The 22514-nt window shown below is 39.1% G+C and overlaps 1 protein-coding gene across 2 annotated transcripts in view; it reads right to left on the minus strand.

Moving 5' to 3' along the window:
- Positions 1-22514, minus strand: part of ECPAS (Ecm29 proteasome adaptor and scaffold) — a 57770-nt gene that overhangs the window by 14785 nt on the left and 20471 nt on the right. For both annotated transcript variants that reach the window (XM_066339064.1, XM_066339063.1), the window contains 20 exons: positions 21685-21734; positions 21059-21125; positions 20831-20953; positions 19632-19735; positions 18465-18588; positions 16152-16232; positions 15195-15426; positions 14555-14646; positions 12724-12858; positions 10608-10773; positions 10029-10201; positions 9458-9559; positions 7560-7683; positions 6496-6641; positions 5392-5446; positions 4493-4607; positions 3497-3562; positions 3134-3251; positions 1210-1377; positions 270-349 (listed from right to left, as the gene is read on the minus strand). In XM_066339064.1, coding sequence (XP_066195161.1) covers positions 270-349; positions 1210-1377; positions 3134-3251; positions 3497-3562; positions 4493-4607; positions 5392-5446; positions 6496-6641; positions 7560-7683; positions 9458-9559; positions 10029-10201; positions 10608-10773; positions 12724-12858; positions 14555-14646; positions 15195-15426; positions 16152-16232; positions 18465-18588; positions 19632-19735; positions 20831-20953; positions 21059-21125; positions 21685-21734 — 2321 coding nt within the window. The remainder of the gene's footprint in view (positions 1-269; positions 350-1209; positions 1378-3133; positions 3252-3496; positions 3563-4492; positions 4608-5391; positions 5447-6495; positions 6642-7559; positions 7684-9457; positions 9560-10028; positions 10202-10607; positions 10774-12723; positions 12859-14554; positions 14647-15194; positions 15427-16151; positions 16233-18464; positions 18589-19631; positions 19736-20830; positions 20954-21058; positions 21126-21684; positions 21735-22514) is intronic.

The following is a 22514-nucleotide window of genomic DNA, read 5'->3' on the forward strand; positions in this document are numbered from 1 at the left end:
TTAAGATTCAAGGACAGACAAGAACTAGTAAGCAGAAAACTCATTCTGCAGAAAATGTTTGGTGTAAAGCTACATGCAATAAAAAATTTCAGGCAAATAGTTTCAGGATTGTATCATACTTTCAAGGGCAAGCTACAAGGGCGGGCTCTATCCTGATGAAAGAATATGGTCCTCTTTTCCCTCTCAACTTCTTCAGGTTAACAAGTTTATGGTGAACAAGAGAAAAGAACTCAGTTCAAAGACAAATCTAATATTTTTCCTAGCAATACCTTGATTCTCTGATCCTCCACAGACTGCTGGTTAAGTTACTGACCAAATCCTCAAGAATTTCCTTCATGTACTTATCAACCTATAATTATAAAAAGGAAAAGTCATGAAACAAGCACATCTATGCATCCTTGTCGAGTAGTCTGTAAAAAAAGAGTCCTTTTGGATAATACAACACGCTTTCACCATATCAGATGAACTAATGCTTGCCAGTGCTGTGCAAACTTTCTCCAACTCTGCTTTAGACATGCCTTTCTCTGCACTGCTCACGTGCTTAACATTGTGAAAGATGCAACAAGAAAAGCCCCCTAAGGCATTTATCAGATGAACTGTTAAAATGCAACACTAAACATGTATTTACTCAAGAAACTGTTGTGCTTTGATGACGAATCAGAGTGAATGACTTCACATTAAGATCAGCTTTCCTACAAGAAAAAAATGCAAACCCAATTCCAACCCTTGTAGAAACAGATCAAGGACATCTTATGAAAATCACTTATTCTAGAAATACAGACGTTCTCCACAAACTGATGGCATAGCCTCCAACCATGGGATTCCTCCCACTTTAAAACTGAGGATCTGCATTTAGATGCTCTTCCTTTAGGAAGGTATCTTAGACCATAATGATTCCTGAAAAGCTTCTCATAAGCAGTATCAAAGCAATATCAAAGTGGAAGGACCTCATTTTAAGTAACTCATAAATTTTAATTTTAAGTAACTCATAAATTTTTAACAAGGTCTGCAATATCCTTTCACATGAGAGACAATGTAAAACCTCTGTGCAAGCTCCAAGCTCATCCATGGATTCAAACATCTCATTTTCAGTGTAATACCTCTTTCTGCACTGCCCCTCCGTTCATAAAATGCATGTGTCCCATGAGAATCTCCATTACCCTGCTGGCTGGCAGCAAAGTCCCTCGCCACATTTTGCTGTACACTCACCATTGACTTGTCAGTGACGAGTGCATTCCAAATGCTGGTCATTGCCTGTCGAATGCCCAGGTTGGGATCAAACTGGTAACGGTAGAGCCGGGGAAGAAGCTGGGGCAAAAATGGAGCCAGCTGCTCTCCAGCCTTGGCAGCTATTACATTGAAACCAAAAGCTGCTCCCTGAAATGACAACAAAGTAGTATGTGCTGAAACATTGTTCATTCACTCAGTTATTGCTCATGGGCACACCACGGTCAGAGGCAAAGTTGACTGACATGGTTCAGATTTAGACCAAATCAAAAGGTCTAGAATGGTAATAGATTTAGCCCAGCCTCACTGCTACAGTACCACAATGATCTCAAGCATTCAATCACACTCAGCAGACAACATACTACTTCAAAACTTTCTTCCAACCTTTATTTCAAGATACTGATTGATCTCATTTGCAGAAGTAGTACTGGTGAATTAAAACTATGAAGATATTCAAATACATTCTTCCAAAAGAGATTCTTTCTTTGCAAAACTGGTGAGGGTGGGCCACTGCTTCCTTATAACTCTGCTGATTTAGAAGAATTACAGTAACTTAGGAACTGAAAAACTAACTCCACCTTATTTCGAAAATCTGAAATTTCTGGGGATTCTATTTTGCACCTGTCCATATTTACTTTAAACTCAAGTATTCTTCTATGATCTTTTCTTTCTCCAACACCATCAGTTTCACTGTCACTTCTAATACAGTGGAAATTATGCCTGTGAAGTCCCATGGGATTTGGCAGGATAGCCCAAGAAGAAATTACTCAATGAAGGCAGTGCAGTGACTGCCTTTAATGACTGCATGTTTTTTGACTTGCAGTGTCAAAAGCTGCCACTCAAAACCCCACACTAGGGACTTCCCAGGACAGGATGTGTTGTTTGGGTTAATCTAGAAAACAGCAATGAAGACACATTTTCAGTTAGGACTACTGCCATGAAAAGCAGGAAGTTGCAGAAAGTATAACGAAAAGCAAGACATTGCCTCCAAGGCCCTGAACAGCATGCTCCATTTAGCTCTTGTGGGGGGTTTAGAGAACAGATCTCCAGATGTCTCCTTCAACTTAAAAGATTCTGCAAATTCTTCAAATGTCAAAGCTCAGCCCACACCTTCTGAGTGGATTTTCTTGATTCATCCTGGATGGTGAAATTCCACAAGGGTCAGGAGCCTAACCATGCTCCTCTGCTTTTGGAGTCATAGGGCTGAGAGAGGTCTTGAGATATGTGCTGAATTGTGAAACTCTGGGTAATAGTTGAAGGTGGGACTTGTTTTTTGCACTAAGTGGTGCTGTCAAGACGCAAAACAAGTTCTTCCATGCTTCTGTAAAGCCAGTGAAGAGTCTCCACATCAAAGCTGTGAATAGTACACCTAAATCTTCAAACTTATAATGCTCCTTTTTTCCCTTGGAAGTAGATTCAATAGTATTTTGGCTTTGCTAAAGCTCCCAGCTGCTTTTAAATATCAAAACTTGAGTTAAAAAGGGATACTTTCGACAACAGTGCTTTTTAGCAACTTGCTAAAAAGATTACTTTTTGCTCTGCCTCCTTAGATAACAAAGACCACTTTCCTTTGCATCCAAAAATTCATCCAGTTTTCAAAACACTATCACGGTTTGAACACATTAAAGACTGGCTTTCTAGGCACATTCAAAAAAATAGAAGGATGTCAGATTCAGAAGGAAATGTAGGATTATATGAACATTCTGATACCAAAGTTTTGTTATAAGAATTTCAAGTAATCCTGAATTTTTTTCTCAGCCTGCTAAATTTGCCTTGGACTGATACCAAAGCATCAACACCCTCTACATGCAGCTATTCATAAAGCCATATAACCAGGAATAAGAAATGGACTTTTGCTTCCAGAGTTCACAGTGGGAACGGAAGTTGTATGAAAGCAGAGCGTTACCTTCCGAGAATTCCACATGGCATGATGGTTGGCCAGATTCATGAATTTGTATACCAGGTCTGGCTGATTGAGGTCACTAGCCAGTGAACAAAGCTCCTTGTAGGTAGAAAGACCTTGACTTTGAAAAGCAGAAAGGAAATCAGTGTCATTATTTCTAGGTAGGCAAATGCTACAACACCCAAAGCTATTTTCAATTCACATCCTAAAGCAGACAGAGAAAGGGGAGTAGCACATCTGTATTTCACAGAAATAGTTATGGTAACTTAGAGAACAAGAAGGAACAAAAGGTCAGGAAGCAGACTTTTTAGGGAATTCTGTTTCAGCACTGACTGTGTGTCTGTCAGAGGCTATCAGTAAACTTACCCATCTGGAGTTTTACTCAGACCTCCCTGAAATACCACAGTTTCTCCAGTCATCTCATGTTTGGCTCTGATAGACAAGAGGTCCAGTATTAGTGTTACCAAACTCTACCTTTGAATACACTATGCACTACAGAACAGGTAATTTTGCTTTATTAACTCAGGAACTTCACATTTTTTTCAGCTCCAATCCCACAAAAAACATATAGGTGTGCAAAGCTATACACACTGCAAAGAATGTCACTAACCTGTATCACATGTAATGTTAAGCATACATTGCAGCAAGTGAGTTTCACTGTGCAAAGGCAGAAAATCAAAATACTGAATGACTTTTTAGTTCTGTCCAGACATAAGCCATATCATGGACAGTGAATCCCTACTTCAAAATGAAAAATACCATTTCCATTCATCTTATTTCTTCCCACTTAACACCACTGAATCCCTATACTCCAAGCCTAGGTTTTTACCACCCAGTGGCCAAACCTATTCCAGGTTAGACAGGAGAAGTCTATTAAAGAGCATTTCCAATATTGACCAACATGATGTCTAGCCATGAGTCTTGTAAGACCAGCATTTTTCGTACTAAAGCTGACAAGCAACCATTAACAACACTTCTTTAGCAAAAGGTGCTTTTCAGCACAAGCAAGTTATCACTTCTGCAACATTCACAATGTGTGGAGTTGCTGCAAGTGGTCACTGTTCTCTGCAATTACACAACGCAGCAAGTAGCAAATGTAACCAAATCCCAACTCATTTGAACTGCTTGAATCAGGACTGACATATTATTTTGAAGCTTTGTTGAATGGAACAAAAACAGAACAACTTCAGTCACAAAATAGTCTAAGCTGATTTATGAAATGTCCCAGTTTGACTCTCTGTGAATGGACATTGGCTTGCCCTTGGCCCCAAAACTTCTCATTCCACACACAAAAAAGTAATATTTTTATTCTGAGACACATAACTCAGAGTACTCTCTCAGTGTGTTCTGAGTTCACTGTACCTTTTGCCAGTCATTAGGGTATCAACAAGCGTAGTGACTAGCTCTTGCTGGTCATGTTCACTTCCTAGTTCATATATCAGCCCAAGACCTTTTGAAGCAACATCTTGACTAAGCTCTGCAAGAGATTTTGCCGTGCAAAATTCAAGATATGCATGTAACTAAGCAGTAGACAAATTTCAAAAGAAAGGTTCAGCCAAAATCAGGCCATAGCAAACACAGCTCTGTGCTGCACTTCTCAGCTCCCCATTTAAGTGCAAATCTAGTCTGTCATGACACAAACTTTGCATTCTGAAGCTGCAATTTGTTCTCAAGGTCTAAACCCCTTCAAATTAGGTGACATCATCACACAATTATTACTTGTTACTGCAAGTTTTGAAACAGAAGAAAGAGTTCCAAGAGCTCCATGTCATAGGTATTCTGACATGCTAGCTGCACCTGAAATCATTCATGGTAATATTGTCTAAAACTTCAGTGAGCTGTGCATAGGCTGCTGGACACCACTCTTTCCACTGTCTGCAATGGGCAGAACTGCAAGCCAAAATGTACTAGCTTGAAGAACTGTCTGTCCATGCAGAACTCTGTGATGAATCAAGTGGCAATGAATACATCCTGCTGCCCAAAACAGAGCAGAAGTAACACCACTTCTGTTACTACAGCCTGAAGGGGCAAATGGAGTGTACTTTTTAGCCAAATGCACAGAAAAGCTGTGCTTCTTATCTATGCACATGATGCCTAGAAAAGAAATCATTCCTACTAACATAAGAAATGGGAAGTTTCTACAGTAATCTTTTAATGCTGACTGACAGAGTATAGTTGATTCTCTGCCTGTTGAAAGATTCTCTCCAGTCTACTAAATGCCCAAAAAAAGACATAACTCTTTAAGATGCAACAGTACTTACCATCACTATCTGACAGAATTGAAACAAATGCACTTTGAATATCCTTGAGATGAGACTGTAAGATGAGACAAAAGGGCATTATTTTGGATCCTTCGTTTGGTCCCCAAACAAGTTTCTAACAAATAAACAGTAACAATGGAGTTGCCCGTTTGAGTCACATTTATGACAAGAGCTGCCCTTCTTTCCAGACAGGCAAGTAACAGCCTGACTGGCACTCACAGAATGTAACAATTAATTGTCCAGCCCACCATGTACATATACCGTGCATTAGTAAACCACATATTTTATTTTCCTTGTTTAATACAAGGCAGCAATGCATAATCAATCTGGCTTGCAGCCAGATAGGGCTTTCTCCATCCCCAAATTGTTGAGTTTTGTCACCTCCTTACAAGGCGCACTGAATAAATGAGTGCAATATGTGGCAGTGTCTTATATATAAAAGCTTACAGTCGCTAAGCAGCTTGTCCCAAAGCTCTTTGTCAATACCTGGAGAGTACAAAATGGTTACCTGGTCCCCTTACAGTCCATACTACCTCTATGAAGATAGAGGACATTTTGGTTGGGAATGTTTTATTTAGTCCTTGTATAGATTTTTCACATTCTCTCATCATGGACAAGCAATTTATAAGGTTCATAAAGCATACCAAAAATACAGTACATGAAGCACATCATAACTGCTCCTACGTACTAAAGATAAAACACTGTGAAACAAGTTAAGTTTTGTTCTCCTTCTTCTTCCCCTCCTAGACCTCTCTTAAATATTTTCCCAATATAAATTCTAAAGACTATACAGATACCAAACTCTTCTTCCCAAGAGAAGATGTAGTGCTACTTCATCTTACAATAGCTATTTACATTGAGCTTACTCTGACTTGGATGAAGTCAGATGTTTACAAAGGTGACATCTTCACCCTTGTTCATATGCCAGATAGTCTGTTCCTCTAGAAACAAGATAGGTCATGTCTCAAGAAGCCCTCAGTCAAGACTATACCAGCATGGGGAGAAAAGAGGAAACAGAAGTGAAGGGGAAGGAAGGGACAGAAACAAGGTGAGAATCAAGAATAGGGACAAAAAGCCAGTGTTAGGAAAAGCTATATTTCTTACCTTAATTGCTTTGTGGGTGCTCAGCTTCTTCACCAATGACAGAAGCCAGACGCAAGCTGCCTGCCTCACATGTGGGTTGGGACTAATGATGTGCTTGTTTAAAATAAGGTCTAGGACCCAGGGCACGACATCATTCACTTTTAAATCTATATGAAAAAAGTAAAGGTGGAAGAGAGGAACTTTGAGAACTGTCCACACCCATTTAAATGAAAATAATGAAAAACCTAATGAACTCTAGAGTACTCAGAGGACACCTTAATCTCTGCTTATTTAGGAAATCACTGGAGTCACTGGAAAAGCAATAATAGTAGAATAAACAATAGAAATACAGAATATCCTCCTAACCCTTCATGAACATGTTTCAGAGCCTGTGGCCAAGAAGAGGTACCATTCACCCATTCACATTGCCTAAGACTCAGGGCAAAACTTACGGTTTTTTGTTAGGACTCTCAGTTTCTGGAGTAACGGCAGGGTTCCATTTCTACCACATGCTCAGCTTTGTGTACACTACACATCTAAGACCACCTTCACAAAATTAAAACATGTGTTTGCAGGTCGGAGACTGACATTTACAGTCGCCTGATTTGAAGCTAGTCTTCTGTCACACTTTTGTTTCAATGAGTATAGAACTTCAGTCCTTAAACAGAATTTCTGCATTTACTGCGCATAAATTTCACTTAATTGTCTCACTTGAAGTTCTTGGAAAACACCTGCAATTTGATTTTATAACCCTATTTTCCTGTTCAGGCTTCAAAATGGTATTTTAAAAGATAAGTGCATTAAAAACCCCAAACTAACTCAACATGGCAAACAGAAAATAAAAAAAACCCTCAAACAGAGAGAAGTGGCAGTGAATTACATAAGAAGCTATTTAAACAGCCAATGCATAGCCTTCTGCCCTCTGAGCAGATGGACATGAAGAGGTAAAACAACCTGTATATAACCACAAACACAAAACCTCTCTTGCATGTTCTGTTACAAACCAAACACCACAGAAATGTAGCTTGGAGCCAAGTGTTAGTCCGAATATTTCCCAACCCAGCCCCTACATTAGGAAGGCCTACCTGAAGGAGGGATATATTCCTCCTCTGTGACCATCCATGCATCCCGTGCAGCCACTGAACTGGTTCCAACAGCAGCACTGGTAATAGCTTCACCAACAGTGAACTGTAGCTCTATCTGTTTGGCCTGAAAAAACACATCAGAGCATCACTGACAATATTAACTAAGCACACATCAAAACTTCTGGCACTTAATCCACAAAACCACAGTCTCTTTCCCAGTCCCAATGCTCAGCACAGTAAGATCAGCAAGATCACTCTTCTGGTGAGCTTCTGAGACTACGTGACACACTGAAGTTGATGGAAAATGAGGCAATGCCAAACTGTCTGAATTAAATGATAAAAGCTTAAATTTCTACATTTTTAAAAGCATACCTTTGACAAAGTATTTACTAGTCTCTGCAGAAGCTCAGCTTGGTGAAAAGAAAGAGTTCAACTGAATCAAATAAAAAGAAGTTAAAATTATGAGATAGTGATTACAGAAAATTACTACAGCTTTACTGTAATACAGAGTCTCCAGTTATTCCATCCGCAACTGATCTCTTAAAAGATGCAGAAACCTGTTTTTCACATTAAAAGAATTCAGATGGTACTTGTTTTGCTTCCCTGTCCTCCTTACACTATTCTCTGAGCCTTCAGGAACATGATATGCCACTTTCTTGTCTGTACTTATGAGGAATTCTGTGTTCTAAGAACTGGTTTCCATAACCACTGAGTACCTTCAAGATAGCTTTCCTTATACTCCAGAGGCACAAAACGCTCAGGCTCTTACAGAATTAAGCACTTAGCTTCCTGCAATCTAAGATAAATACATTTGTTCATGTACACCTTTTATAAAGAAAGTTGTAATGTCCCTATGCAGTTACAGAAAAAAAAATGGCACACAGAAACATCTTTTGATATTTGGCTACACAGTATTCTCAGTATTCTTAGTATTCTAAGTATAGTGATAGGACAAGTGGTTAATGGCTTCAAATCAAAAGTAGGCTTAGATGAATTATTAGGAAGAAATTCATTAGTGAAGGTAGTGAGGCACTGGAAGAGGTCACTCATAGATGCCTCAACCTTGGCAGTGTTCAAGGTCAGGCTGGATTGGGTTTTGAGCAACTGGGTCTAGTGTGAAGTGTCCCTGCCCACACCAGAGGGCTTGAATTAGATCATCTTTAAGGTCCCTTCCAATCCAAACCATTCTATAATTCTATGGTTCTTGCATGTTTGATCAGATCACAACTGGAGGACCCAGCAAAGCTTGCCTGTCTGAAACCCAATAGCCACTTCCACAATGCAAAATCCTGTCAGTATCAGCAAGAAAGAAAGGTAAAACAAGCTGGAAATGAAGGACACTAAAAAACTCGTTTTATTTAATTCTGTTATCCAGCATATTGGAATGTGTATAGAAGCTCTGAAGTACTGTGAAACAACACAAACATTTCAGTGATGGATTCAGACAGACAAGAGATACATGTATTCCCATAAATGTCTAATTCAAGTGAGTTGTATTAGCTGACGTAGTTCAGAGGTATTTATACTACCTGTATTCATACCACCTACTTTCAGGGTACTTTTGAAGGCCAAAGTACAGGCCTAAGGCTTCATTAATTTAAACTCTGGAGATTTTATTCATACGGTGTACAAAAAAAAATCCATAAGCCTCCTGAAGGGGATTGAAAATTTGTCTCAGACTGAGGCAGAGATCTGGACTAGCAAGTTTTTAAACTGTGGCATAAAACCTTTCAGCAGGTCCAAGTCTACCTCTCTATTTCAAGGCAGTTTCAAAAAACCCAGAGGCACTATTACAAAAAATCAATTCCCTTTGTAAATCTGTCTCTAGAGTACATTAAAAAGCATCTAAAGAGAATAATCACTGTTGTATAAAGGACAATACATCGATAGTGTCTCACCTCAACAGAATCCATTAAACCCTGCAGCAGTAGCTTCTGGTGGGGAAAATCTTCATCTCCCACTGGTAAGTAACCTAATGTTTGTATTGCTCGTTCCTTCATCTTAAGCACAAACAAAAAATAAAACAATTACATAACCTTCCTCTAAGTCCAGAAGATGCACTTTAAACCCAGTATTTCTCACCCTTGCTGAAGTTTCACCCAAGGTATCACATATACACACAGGCAGCTTATTAGATCAATCAGTGCACCTCTTTTCCAAAGTAGATCAGATCAAATGTCCTGTTACCTCTGAGGATTATGTGCAGGTAAAACAAGATATTCCCATTTTTCTTTAATTAAAATTAAGACCATTCACATTTTCATCTTTTATGCCCCTAGTTATGACTACAGAAAGCACAAGTGATAAGTGCTAAACAGTATTACAAAGACCCTGACCCTACCCAACTCACTAAAGCCAGCAAAAGCCTAATTCCTTTAAAAAACAAGGCAGAGTTTTGCAGGTAATACATACATCTAGTGAGCATTGAAGAAATAAACAGGAATCATAAGAACACTACAAAAATCTCACCTTATTTGTTTCCTTGCTTGAAGGGATTCGGGCCAGTAAGTTTTCAACAAGTTGCAGCTTTGTAAATCCTGTTCCTTCATTGGGGATTGGCAAGGGGCCATTCCTGCCGATCTCCCCAAGAGCCATACAAGCACCCACCACAAGGAAGGGAGAGCTACTGTCCAGAAAAGAACCTACAGAGAAAAGTAAACCAGGATGATTTTGTATCATTATTATTTAGCAGTGGGCAGCACTTATATTTTACCCATGCAAGAAGCAAAGCATTAATCTCCTCCACAGCTGGTAGGAAGCATTATGTTAGCAAAAAAAGAAGTGAAAGGAGACATTGAGAGGAATCTAGGCAATGACACCACTCCTGATTGTGTTGTGTTGGTCTGCAAGTCACAAAGGCCACCTAGGTTTTGTTGAAATGTCTATGCATCTAATCAGATTATATTCTTACAGGCTGTAAATTCTATCACAAAAACTGAACTCAAGATTACACTATCCATAGGCTGAGTATCTCAGAAAAATCCTCAGCCTGGGGTAGATTAAAAAAAACAACTCTTACATGCAGCAAAGTCTTAGGCAGGAAGTTACCTATTGTCTCTGTTGTCGACTTTATAAGTTGTTCTTGCTCCGGCATGACTGAAGTGTTTGGTTGTTCTATGTCATGTAGCTCCATTGTTCTGATTTTCCCTTTGGCCAAGTACCTTCCTACTGTAAATCCCAAAGCCAACAAGGATCCGTGTTGGACCTCCGGGCTCTACAGACAACACCAACAGTGCAAAAAATCTCATTTTCAAAGCAAGTAACACTTTGCACAAAGCACTGACTTAAAAACACATATGGACAAGCCAGACCAGAAGGCACCCTGAAGAATGCAGAGCTCTAACACATAATAAAACAACAGAGAGTTTGATACTGTTAGTGCTCTCTGATAAATGGAGTTCTTTAAGATTAATTAACAAAACTTAAAAGAGATCTAGGAGACAGATTAGGAATTTATAACCAGCACTCACATTCCTAAAACTACACTTTGCTAGCTAGACTTAAAAAACCCTCAAACTACGTGTTCTCTACTTAAAAACCAGACATATGCAGACTAAAGGGACAAAATGTACTCTTTGGTAAAAAGCAGTAGAGGATAATTGCTCCACATTTGCATGGCTAAGAATGAGAACACAACTGGCCTATGCTGAAGGCAATGCCTCTACAGTTTTGCAGGCCACAAATTCTGAAACCTAATTAACATAATTAAATCCCAAGAACACCGATTTCTCCAGTGCTGATTTGGTGATGGAACTATTTAATGACTATGTTTATTCCTACAACAGAATTCTAGCATGAGGATTTTGTGGAGAAACAAGGCTGTGAGACTCAAATGCTACCTAACTGAAAACAAAACAACAAAGGGAAGTGGCTTAAGCTTGGATTAGTTCATACCTCTTGTTTTTTAACACTACAAATGTTGCACTGGTGCAACTGTGCCACCAGAATGGGATCCTCAACCTAGCCTAGTCACCAGGGACTGTTACTTGACATGGTCTCAACTGCAGCAAACCAGCAGAAGATGGATCCTTCCCCTAACTCCACTTTAGTTATCCATTCACACTGCAGTCCTTACTGAGACACTAGGCTCACACCCCCTAGCTGTACAAATCCAAGTGGTTTTGTACAGTAGCAGCAAGTCAGAGCTCTACCTGACTCAGACTCACAAAGGCATGGGAACATCCTCCTTTTTTTCACTTTCACAGCTCACATGGGTGAGTGGGGCTGAAAGCAGCAGTGAGGATTGGGACCCATCTATACTGGTTTCATGACTGCAGGGGCTGTGCCCTACACAAAAATGAGCAATGACATGGCTTTTGCTCACAGGCAGAGCTTTCATTGATGCAAAATAAATCACATTTGTTAAATAAAGCAATCAGCACTTCTTGTCAGCCTGTTACCTGCAATGTAAAATGGTGGGCCTTTAAGTCTTTCAGAGAGACTGATACATAACCATTTTGGGGAAACAGAACCTAGAAATGCTACTCCTTTCCCCATGCTTTCAAGACACACCAGCACAGAAACCAGACCAATTTGTTTTCAGGACTCCTTTTCCATGTTTGCAACGGCAAAATGGAGAAATAAGGATAAGGGCAAGAGGAAGGAGCTGCTGGAGAAGGGAAGGCAGGCAGACCCAGCACGTAAAGACACAGCTGTGGAGGGCTGCTGAGGAGTCCATGTGGGGCAAGAGGGAAGAAGGCACAGCCCTAACACAGCACAAGATCCTAAGGCAGTGAGGACTCAGGAGGTGACTATCGCTCAGGAGGGGATGAGTTGAACATTCAACAAGTTGAAAATTTTCTTGATTCTGTGGTACTCAGGAATAAGGAACTGGTAAACAGTTTCAAGCAGGTAGTGTGATCCATTACCACTCAATGGGATGTGGCTATTTACCTGGCTAAAACTGGTTAAACACATGATGGTGCTTTGCTTGGGACATGCCTCCACAAAATCCTCCTACTGACCTTAACAGCTCCATGGATTAATTTATTTAAAGATCTGCTGCACTCACATACAATAAAAATCCCTTCTCACCATCCAACTGAAAGTCCGTTAGTTAATTTTACACTCAGATTAAGGTTAATACATCCTGGACACATGGTGAGATTAAAATCAGTTGCATGACACGAGAGAAAACAAGAAACAGACAAAGGAAAGTAGTTACATGGTTGTCTTTCGTCAACTTGATCAGCTGCTCCAAGGACGCCCTAAGCTCATCTCCAGACATGGTAGACAGCACTACAGAATAAAACAGAGCTGCAAGCTCACGCATTTCCTCCTTGTTAGTGTTCATCAGGTTCTGTGGGAGTTAAAAAAAAAAACCACCATGAAATATGGGAGCAGCTTGTTACCCAGTGTGTTCAAAATGAGGTTCAACATACAAAGACAATTGTCATGGGGATACATAAATAGTTCTTAATTCAGAAAGCACTCTCTAAACCAACACCATTATCACTTAAGAACGGAAGCCCTCAATTCAACAAAGCATTCCTCACAAACTGAGCATTTTGGAGAAAGAAATCCATTAGCCACAAGAGGGCCATCCACCAGTCCTGTGTCAAAAACATGCAGATCAAATTCTTGGCCAAATTGTCTTCAGCTAAGAGCTTCCAGGTTTTGCATTCATACTGTGCTAAAGAACCCCACACCCTAAACCACTACTTTCCCTAAGCTGCAAGAGGCTTCCATACTCTTCTTATTAATCAAAGGGAAAAATACCTCAAGAGGGTTAACTGTTCAAATCCAACTATGACAAAAAAAAAGGTGCTCAGGAAATCACAGTTCTCAAAGCAAAATTACCCAATTTTTACATGAGATCTTGTATTGTCTAAATAAGTTATTGAAATTTGAATTTTGGAAGCTTTGTGTAATTTGCTATGACATAATCTTACCTCTACCAGTAATATAATGCAACACATTCCCATGAAAAATTCATACCCAAATCTTTGAGTACCTTGGGCCATCACAAAGAAACCACAATGAGCAGGCAAACAAACATGAAATGATCCGCCAGGGTCATGAAATGTAATGTTAACTTCAGCCTAGCATCAGATCACATATCTGACTTCTAACAAACCCCTCAACCTGTTTGTTTCACTTGGCATGGCAAAACTACATGAAATATGATTAACAACACTATTTCTGAAACTCTGTACTATCAATAACTACCCCTAGAAGCTTAATTCTGCAAATGGACACTAGGCCAAGGACAAAGAAGAGTTGTCTGCAATTGATGAGGAATACTGAAAAGGGGAATGTTTTAAGTATTCTCCTGTGCGGTCCATATCCGCACGTAAAAGAGAAGTGATAACCTGCATACAGTGAAATGCAGCACAGATATCACCAGGAGAAACTATTAAAACACATTCTAATGCTTTTTAACCTTGACTAAGTATTTGTTCCTGCCAGATTGCCCCAGTGAAAGCAATGGCAACCTGTAAGACCTTCCAAAATCCTAGATGTTTAAGGCAAATCATGAAAAAGCAAAGAGTTGCTCAGAAAAGAATCTAGGGAAAGCAGAATTCTCTTGGCTTATTCCCAAGCAGACTCCAGTGTAGGGTTTTTTGTCTGGGGCTAATAAACAGGAAAAAAAATCTCCACAGAAAAGTCTTTAAAACAACTAGGGACATAATTAGTCATTCACATCTTCCCACTTGAACATTCACACTGTCAAAAACATGCAGAATTTTGCCTTCAGTTTTCTTCCACAGAGAAAGAAATGGATGACTATACCAATAGGATAGATAACTGACTACCTAGAATATGTAAGTGAATGAACAAAAACAGCAATACAAAAGAACCAAAAAATATTTTTCCCCATCCTGGCACATACAACATTTTATCAAGTGTTGACTCTGAGTAGAAATAACACATTTCAAATCAAGTGCGTATTTGGAAAAAATACTCTGTTTCACCATGGGAAATGTGCCAGATTTTGCTAACAACACATTCCATCCACCCTCAAAAAACACCAAAAAAAGGGGGTTTCACAATACCTTAATCCAATCTATTTTGTCTACAAATCTGGTGGCTAGTTTTTCTGGATACACTGACACAACTTCTAGAAGACAATACATGACTGGCAAACCTAAACAATAATTAAAGAACCAGGTTATTAAACAATACATTGTTGTATTTACAACATTGTAAATACATTCAGTGCTAAAAAGAGGTAAAGAAGTATCGGGCATGTCAAGCATTTATTTGTAACTCATTAGGAATAACAAACAATACTGAATAATAGGTTGTTATGTTTCTCAGACATATTAGGGAAACTAATAAATGCAAACATTCTAGTAGCAATATGTTCAAAATGCATTCACATGTTTTATATTACACTTGTGGCAGACAGGCTATTATCAGAGTGAGGAAGACACAGCATTCACTGGTGAGGAAGCTGTTATAAACTACGGCTTCACAATTTTACACTATTGTGTCAACCGATGCTGCAATTTTACAGCCATGCTTTCTTCCACCTACAAAATAGCACAGAAGAAAACAAGTTTAAACTAAACAGTATACAGTCTGTGTTTCAACTCTGTGATTGCTGAAGCCAAGCTCAAAGCACAAGACAACTCATTTCTAGTAAGAGAAGACATTTATTTGTTCAGGATAGTGCTGCACACAGCTTCTTACCTCCAACACCAGCTAAGAGCTGCTGAAGAAGGCCAATATATATATGTACAGGGTTGGTTTCTGCACTTTTTGAAGTGGAGGAGGAGGAAGAGAAAGATATGTGGTTGCCAGACATGAGGTTTCTTATGTAACGTCCAACGGCTGGAGCATGATCTTGCATTTCTGCCAAGCTCTGTGAGGTTGGCACCACACCAGCACTGTGAGCAAGACACATCCGCAGATAAAGAACTATCTAAATAAAGAAGATAAAAACACAGGATCCTTAATGCGTAAGCATTCAAAAAACCATGCAGACGACAAAAGAGCAGTATCCCAGTAGCATGCTGCATTCAGTGCAACCAAAATGGAATAGTTTTTTCTTTTATCAAATATAGACAGAAGACAGTATAGAGACAGGAACAAATACAAAATGTAACAAACCTTAGGACCACTTTCTGCAATAGGCCTGACAACCCTACATCACTCTCTAAAGATTAAATCATATACAGCCTTTTGGTTTATCATCAGCTGATATAACTCCTTGCAGGGAGTTCAGCCTGTACCCTATACCAATTTGGCACGTGTACAAATGCAACCTGACGTATTGCTAATACAGACCTTGCTTCCCATCTCAGTTTGTGTCTACGTATCACTGAAGCCTGGGATTCTGCTAGAAAAAGAGCCCCAAGGAGCATAATGGGACCTCCACACAGAACTGCCTTGCCTGATATCTAATGCAACTTGATTAGAGATGCTGCAGAAAGCAGTGGAGCAACCCCCTTGTGAACATTCCTCCCAGACCCTCACGAAAACCTTGTTCAGACTGCCATTTGAGGACAAACGATGGAGAGTTAATCCCAACATGTGTTTCAAAGAATTTTAGAATGTAGGGTGACTTATGGTACTTGTTAGGTTCTTATGCTGTCCTCTAGATAAATACTGGTACACATATGTGAGGAAGTAAAACCAGACAATTACCTCTCCAAATGTGGCAGGATTAAAAGGCAAAGCTGCAGTTCCAGTCATATATTTAGCTGGAGTTTTCATTCGGTGAGTGGCCTAAACAACAGAGTAAGAGTGGAACATTCAGACCCATAATAGCAGAGATGTTGGAAAGCTCAGTGAAATTTTGCTGATGTGACTGTATTAATCCTCCACTTAGAAACTGAAAATGTGTAACAGCTCTGTAATAAAAAGAGCACAGTGCACTTCGTAATAATCAGATCAATCTGCTTTACACAAATTTGGAAAGTGGAAACTCTGCATGAGAGGGAATGGCAGGGGAGGCTGAAGGCGTACAACACTCTTCTTTTCAAGAAACAAAGAAGCACTTTAGAATTGAAAAGTAAAGTACCTCATAAACTTCCAAAATCTGAGCCTTTTCCCTGGCAGGCAGCCAGAAAGCTTTAAAATGGCAGCTGTGCCTGGAAAGGCTGCAGCAGCCAATCTTCCCCAGTACTGGGAGGTGGGTGCCCTGTGCTAAGTCCAGAGAGCCTCTCAGACTGAGAGAGACTCAGAGGGAATCTCTCTACTTGCTATGTGGAAGGGTGCAGCAGCAAGTGAGCAACTTCTTTCCATGTAAATGATACCTTTGACAAGCAGGAGAAAATTTTTCTGCTGATATATCAACAGAAAAACTTCCAAACAGGAGGTTTTAAGTGACACCCATGGCAAACGTTGCAGAAAAGCAATATGTATATATTGAACGGACAACATGCACATCAGTGGTAGGGTTTGATTCAGTCAGGCAGACTTGTACTAAAGCAAACACACAAGGCAATTGCAGAAGACAACAGATCCTCATTCCACTCAATGCGCTGTGACCTTTTGCAATGCTAATTTCAATGACATACAGAATTATTAAAGAAAACCTGATCAAGTGAACAGACAGTGACTCCCTTGAGGAATGGTTTCCCTAGCAGACTGGGTCCTACTCTCAAATATATTTTCCTTAGAAGAAGAAAGGATCGTGCTAAATCATGCAGTCATTTTTCATCTCAACCAGCTGTGCCAAGCAATGCATACAAAATTCTCCAACATCTCCAGAAGTCACAGATTATTGATAATATGTGAAAAATCACATTTTGAGATAACAAAACAAATAATTATACCTCTAGGATTTTTTAATACATCTTCAGGACACGTAAAGAGGATCTGAAAAGTGCTCAAAAATTTTAATTTCCTCGATTGAGAGCCTCTTGCTTTCATCAGTAGTGATTAAACTACACTGATCCATAATTATTTCATGATATCACAAATGTTATGGAAAATTTTTAAACTAACTTCAGAGGGACAGAATTTAAGAATGTTATCAAAAACTCAATCTTGGTTTGTTAATTCTTTTATATCTACCTAAATAGTCAGGAGTTTGGACAAAAAGCAAGCTTTCTCATAGAACTTCAAATACTTCGGAGTATTAGTAGAGTACAACACTATCAGAGCACATATTTCACAAGAAATCTCTCAAGTGTGAGAGTTCTGCTATCACAGAAAATTTTGCAAAATTTTTTTGCAGATTTTGCAAAATCCCATGTGCTTCAATACAATACTTCTGACACTTATTTAAAAAGTAGGCTATCACAGGAAAAGATATTGACAGTGACTCTCCACATCTCCTTTACTGCTTATAAGCCTAATATAGCTACTATATACACAAGTGCATAACAGACTATATTCTAGCACTTAGCTAGATGAGCTCTCAATACAAACAGTTGTGAGTAAATGGAGTGGCACAATTTATGGTGCATCATTCCACTATACTTGTGAAAGGCTGTTTACCGGGCCGTTATTCCACAAATAGCAATGAATATGAAAAATTAGGCCTTTGGGTCAACAAATCATGCTTCTTCTCCTGTCCTAGTATCTCCTTTCTTAGCCTGGGATTGCTGGTGGTTTTTTTGCCTATGTACATTATTGTTCATTGGACCACAAAAAAAGTAATTTTCTTGCACTTCTAGGAGTTGTGTTTTGAAACATGATGGATTACATGCCTTGAAAACTGGATTCTTCATTCCACATATCATCTGTATAAATTGCAAGAAAGCAAAACATTCACTTTGTTAAAAGATCTCCCTCGCTACTTTACACTTGGATCTCTTGCAATTGCTGGCAAGCAGAAAGTGATAAGTAGTAATCTTGGCAATGAAATGTGTGGTCCTTACTTTGATTTTCACTAACTTTAGTCCTTTGGGCAGCTGTAGCAAACAGACACAGGGAAGGCAAGACCACACTTAAGCCCATATCTGAGCACCACGCATCTATTTGTCATTTACTGTGACAGAAGCATTGTACCTTATCCTGAATGTAATAGACCATTTCAGGGAAGGAAGGCATTTGCTTCCCAGAACTCTCCTTTTCATTTTTTCCAGAAAATGTTCTCAGCACCCGCTGGGCTTCTCCATGTACCTCTTCCCGCCTTTCAGAAGAAAAGATGAGAAACAGACATTATTTGCATAGAACAAACAGCCTTTAATGAGCAATAAGATATGTTGGGAAGCTGGGGCAGAGAGAAGTTTTTAAATGAGATGTGGGGGATTTTCCTAAAGAAAGGGAGAAAAAAAATTTTCCACTACAACTTCTTATGTTTGCTTATTTTAGAGACAGGAAAGAAAAAGGGATAGTACTGAGTGGTCTTTGCAAAACTGTCTGGATGAGCTCACTTCTGTTCCTTTTCCATCCTTCTAGTGTTCACTATCAGTTCCTGGTTCCCACATCCTTGGACTTTCTATCTGCTACTTCTCCCTATCACTTCTTACAGTCACTCTTCAGCTGCCACCTACCAGGTTTATCATTATCTACTTAACAATACATAGCTACTGAAACAGTGCTGACACTGTAATGACAGAGCTGGTTGTTGCAACTGATCTGTTTAGCTTTCCTTGGTTACACAATAGCTACTCTCATCAAAAATTTAGTAATTAAACTAAGTTGGAAAATCCCCCCCACAACTTACACTGCAGTAACAGAAAACCACAAATGAAATTATTACTTTAATTTAACCTAGTCACCTACTCGTAGCAGAGAGTGGCAACTCTCAAAATTGCATACTCCACTCTCTGCAAATACAAGCTAAAAAGAGACTGATAGAATTTGTCAGGAAAAATTATTTCTGCACACTGTAAAAGTGATTTCAGTTAATGCACTTCTACTTTTGCAATTGCAACTGATCATCAATATGAAGTGCTTTAGTGACTGTAGTTCATCTGAATTAAGAAAAACAATCTTAAGACCGCCACTCTGCACAGTAACAGTTCTTCATAGAAATATCAAGAATGTGAAGTTTGATTTCCAAATTACCATATTTAATTTTCTTTGAGTTATTTATATGCAAACTTACACACACACACAGATACATGTATTCACATTTAATGCAAATATATACTGAATGCATATACATGTGTGTGTGCATATGCATATATATACATCTGAGAAAATAATTTATGAAGGAAAACAACTTACGGGTCTCCTGCAGCTAACAGGAGTAAGTATCTGGAAGGGATATGATCTGGAGGGAACACTGTGCTAGCAAATTTTACAGCCACTTGACGTACTTGAACTTCAGGCTTAAAGGGAAAAGACACAAAAATAGGGTTGAGTTTTAAATGACAGCAGTAATGACTTTCACTCACCACTTGTACATCATCAGTCATGGTTACCAACATGATTCAAAAAGTCTAGATATTTTGAGACACTACTCATGCTTACACTTCATATGGCAGGAGATAGGGCAAAGAAAAGCAAACTTTTCATACATACACAATGGGGAATTAAATGTTTAATTAAGAACATGCACACTTTGGGGAATCATACTAATTCTTGAAAAACTGAACTGCTCCATCCAGGCACTTTTGAAATGAAACTGACATATATAATCTCTCCACAGAAAACAGAGCTATGCTTAGAAGCAGCCCAGCCAGAGTTGGGAAAGAAACATCAGCTTAGGGTGGTCATTCTGTCTCTAAGGTACAGATAGTCTCAAAAAGGTACTGCTTAAAGATTAAGATCCCTTGAACAAAGGAGTTATCATCATGAAAATTATCTCTTACACTAGAAATACATACATCTCCAGACTCAGCATGAGTAGCCATGCAAACAGAGTATACAACACTCACTCCTTTTGAAAATCCAGACTTCTGGTGTATTCTGAACACAAACAAGGTACTCAAAGTGTGACTAAGTCAAGTCTGGTTTAGTCTAGACTAGCGTCTCAAGGCTGAGCTCCTGGAAAGGTTCACAGGTGCCTCATGTCAGATAACACAGAGTCTGCTGAAACCCCACTTAGCAGTGAATGATCCTTTCTACCAAACTCTCAATGTCCCCCCAAGCATTTCAGAAGACTGTCCTTGAAGCATCTACATCTCAAAGTTTTCTAAGGAGAAAACTATGAGAAACATACAACACAATTGCAATGGATTTGGTTTTTTGCTAAACAGAACACAAATAGAGAACTGCAGTGTTACCTTCCTTGTGCTCACCAAGCCATGTTAAAAACGTTTTATCAGAGCATACACAACCTGCCTTCTCCCAGACAGGCCAGTACATTCAAGTAAGAAAAGGAATATATGCTCCAGAAATATCTAACAGGAAGTGTCAAGAAACAAGAAGACAATGAATTGCTTTTTTTTTAAGGTATGTGATTTCGACTCCACTGAAAATACCTTTATTAAATAAGAAGCTACAAGAGCTTCCATCAGGGTACGCTGGGCTCCTTCCAAGTTACTATATGCTCCAACCATCATAGATAACGCCTCTTGAATGGCAAGCCTAGTATCAGCATCTTCCTGCAGTAAAAACACCCAAGAGTTTTCACTTTACAGTGTGTAGTGTCAAGAATTGAGCAAAATCAGAAGGAAACAATGATTTACCAAATCCCCATCAGCACCCACCTTGCATAAGGCTTCAAAAAACTGTTGTACCAGCGCTATATCCTTGGTAAAGAGCTGAGGCATTCGGCTGAAACAAGATATTTTATTCCATGAAATATTTTTTTTAAATTGAAATACTTCACATTTCATTGGTCTTCCCCTCATTCCAAATTTTAAACGTCAAACAATTAGAGCCAGTACAGAAAGTTTGCTCTATCTTAGCCATATCCACCATAAAGCAGCATATTCTCCCTCCTTTAACACAGCTTGGAAAGTGAGACATTTTATGGACAACCACTTAGATCACCAGCACATAACTGAACAGACCACTTGCCTAGTGTCATGCACTCTTGGTCTTTGCTCTACATTCCTTAAATTTGTGTTTCTCACAATCCAGAATGCAGAACCATTTCTTAAATTCTGTGCTTAATTCATGAGCTGCCATTAATCACTGCTAGAGAAGCTATCAGCTAGAAACATATTTCTTTATTTACATCTTTGGAGTTGTCACAAGAAAAATGCTTTTCTCTGCACTGTGCACTCAACTGCAAAATTGGCAGGTGGCATAAAGCTTGCTGCTGATAAATTAACAGATTACTCTGGAAAAGTTATTCAATGTCCCATTGCTTAAATGATGCTTCGGTTACCTGGAGAGCTTTCCAACTGCTGAATATGCCATTGATAGCAGTTTTGAATCCTTGAATAATAAAACAATACACAGAATTTAGCAAAACCTGAAACACATACAGGTGTATCTTTTATAAATAAACATTTACTTTAAATTCTGACTTCAAATTCTGACTTCAAGCAGGCTTCCATGGAAAAAGAATCCTAAAACATAAAACATTTCTGTCCAAGAATAAAAACATTATACAGAAACAGGGAGCACACTTCTGTCTAAGAAACAGAGAATATGCAACTTGTGGCAAAATGTAAATCTCTCTTCCGTAGCTAACTACATTTTAGTTCAAGAGAAATAAATAAGGAGATTCAGTGAGTATATGGAACAGTAGCAGAGGGACAGAAACCTTCCATTAACTCTGCAAAGCAGCCATAAAAAAGGAAGCTGCACAGTGCACCCAGTGCATGACGAATACAGTACATATATACATAGGGGCTTACTTCTTCCTTTTTCATTCCATTCCCAATGACAGGGTGTCCCACACATTGAAATGCCAACTCTAGCCAGAAAGTCACATTCAAAGTTCAAATGAGGCAGAAAGAAGTTCAAAGCTGCAGAAGAGGTGATACACAACATGACCCTTTCTAAGGTACATGTAGGAGTAACACGGGGAATTTGACTTCTGAAATGACACTGGAAACACCTCATCAGGCCAGACTGGCATTTGCAGTTCTCTTTGGTAACACCCCACAGTAATATCACCCCTGGATAGATAGGATGGAATGTATAACAAGCAGGCCTATACAGATGCTTAACACAATAGGATAAACATCCAGAGTTGAGGTTCTTGTGTGC

This window comes from Sylvia atricapilla, chromosome Z (assembly GCF_009819655.1).
Source record: "Sylvia atricapilla isolate bSylAtr1 chromosome Z, bSylAtr1.pri, whole genome shotgun sequence".
NCBI lineage: Eukaryota > Metazoa > Chordata > Aves > Passeriformes > Sylviidae > Sylvia > Sylvia atricapilla.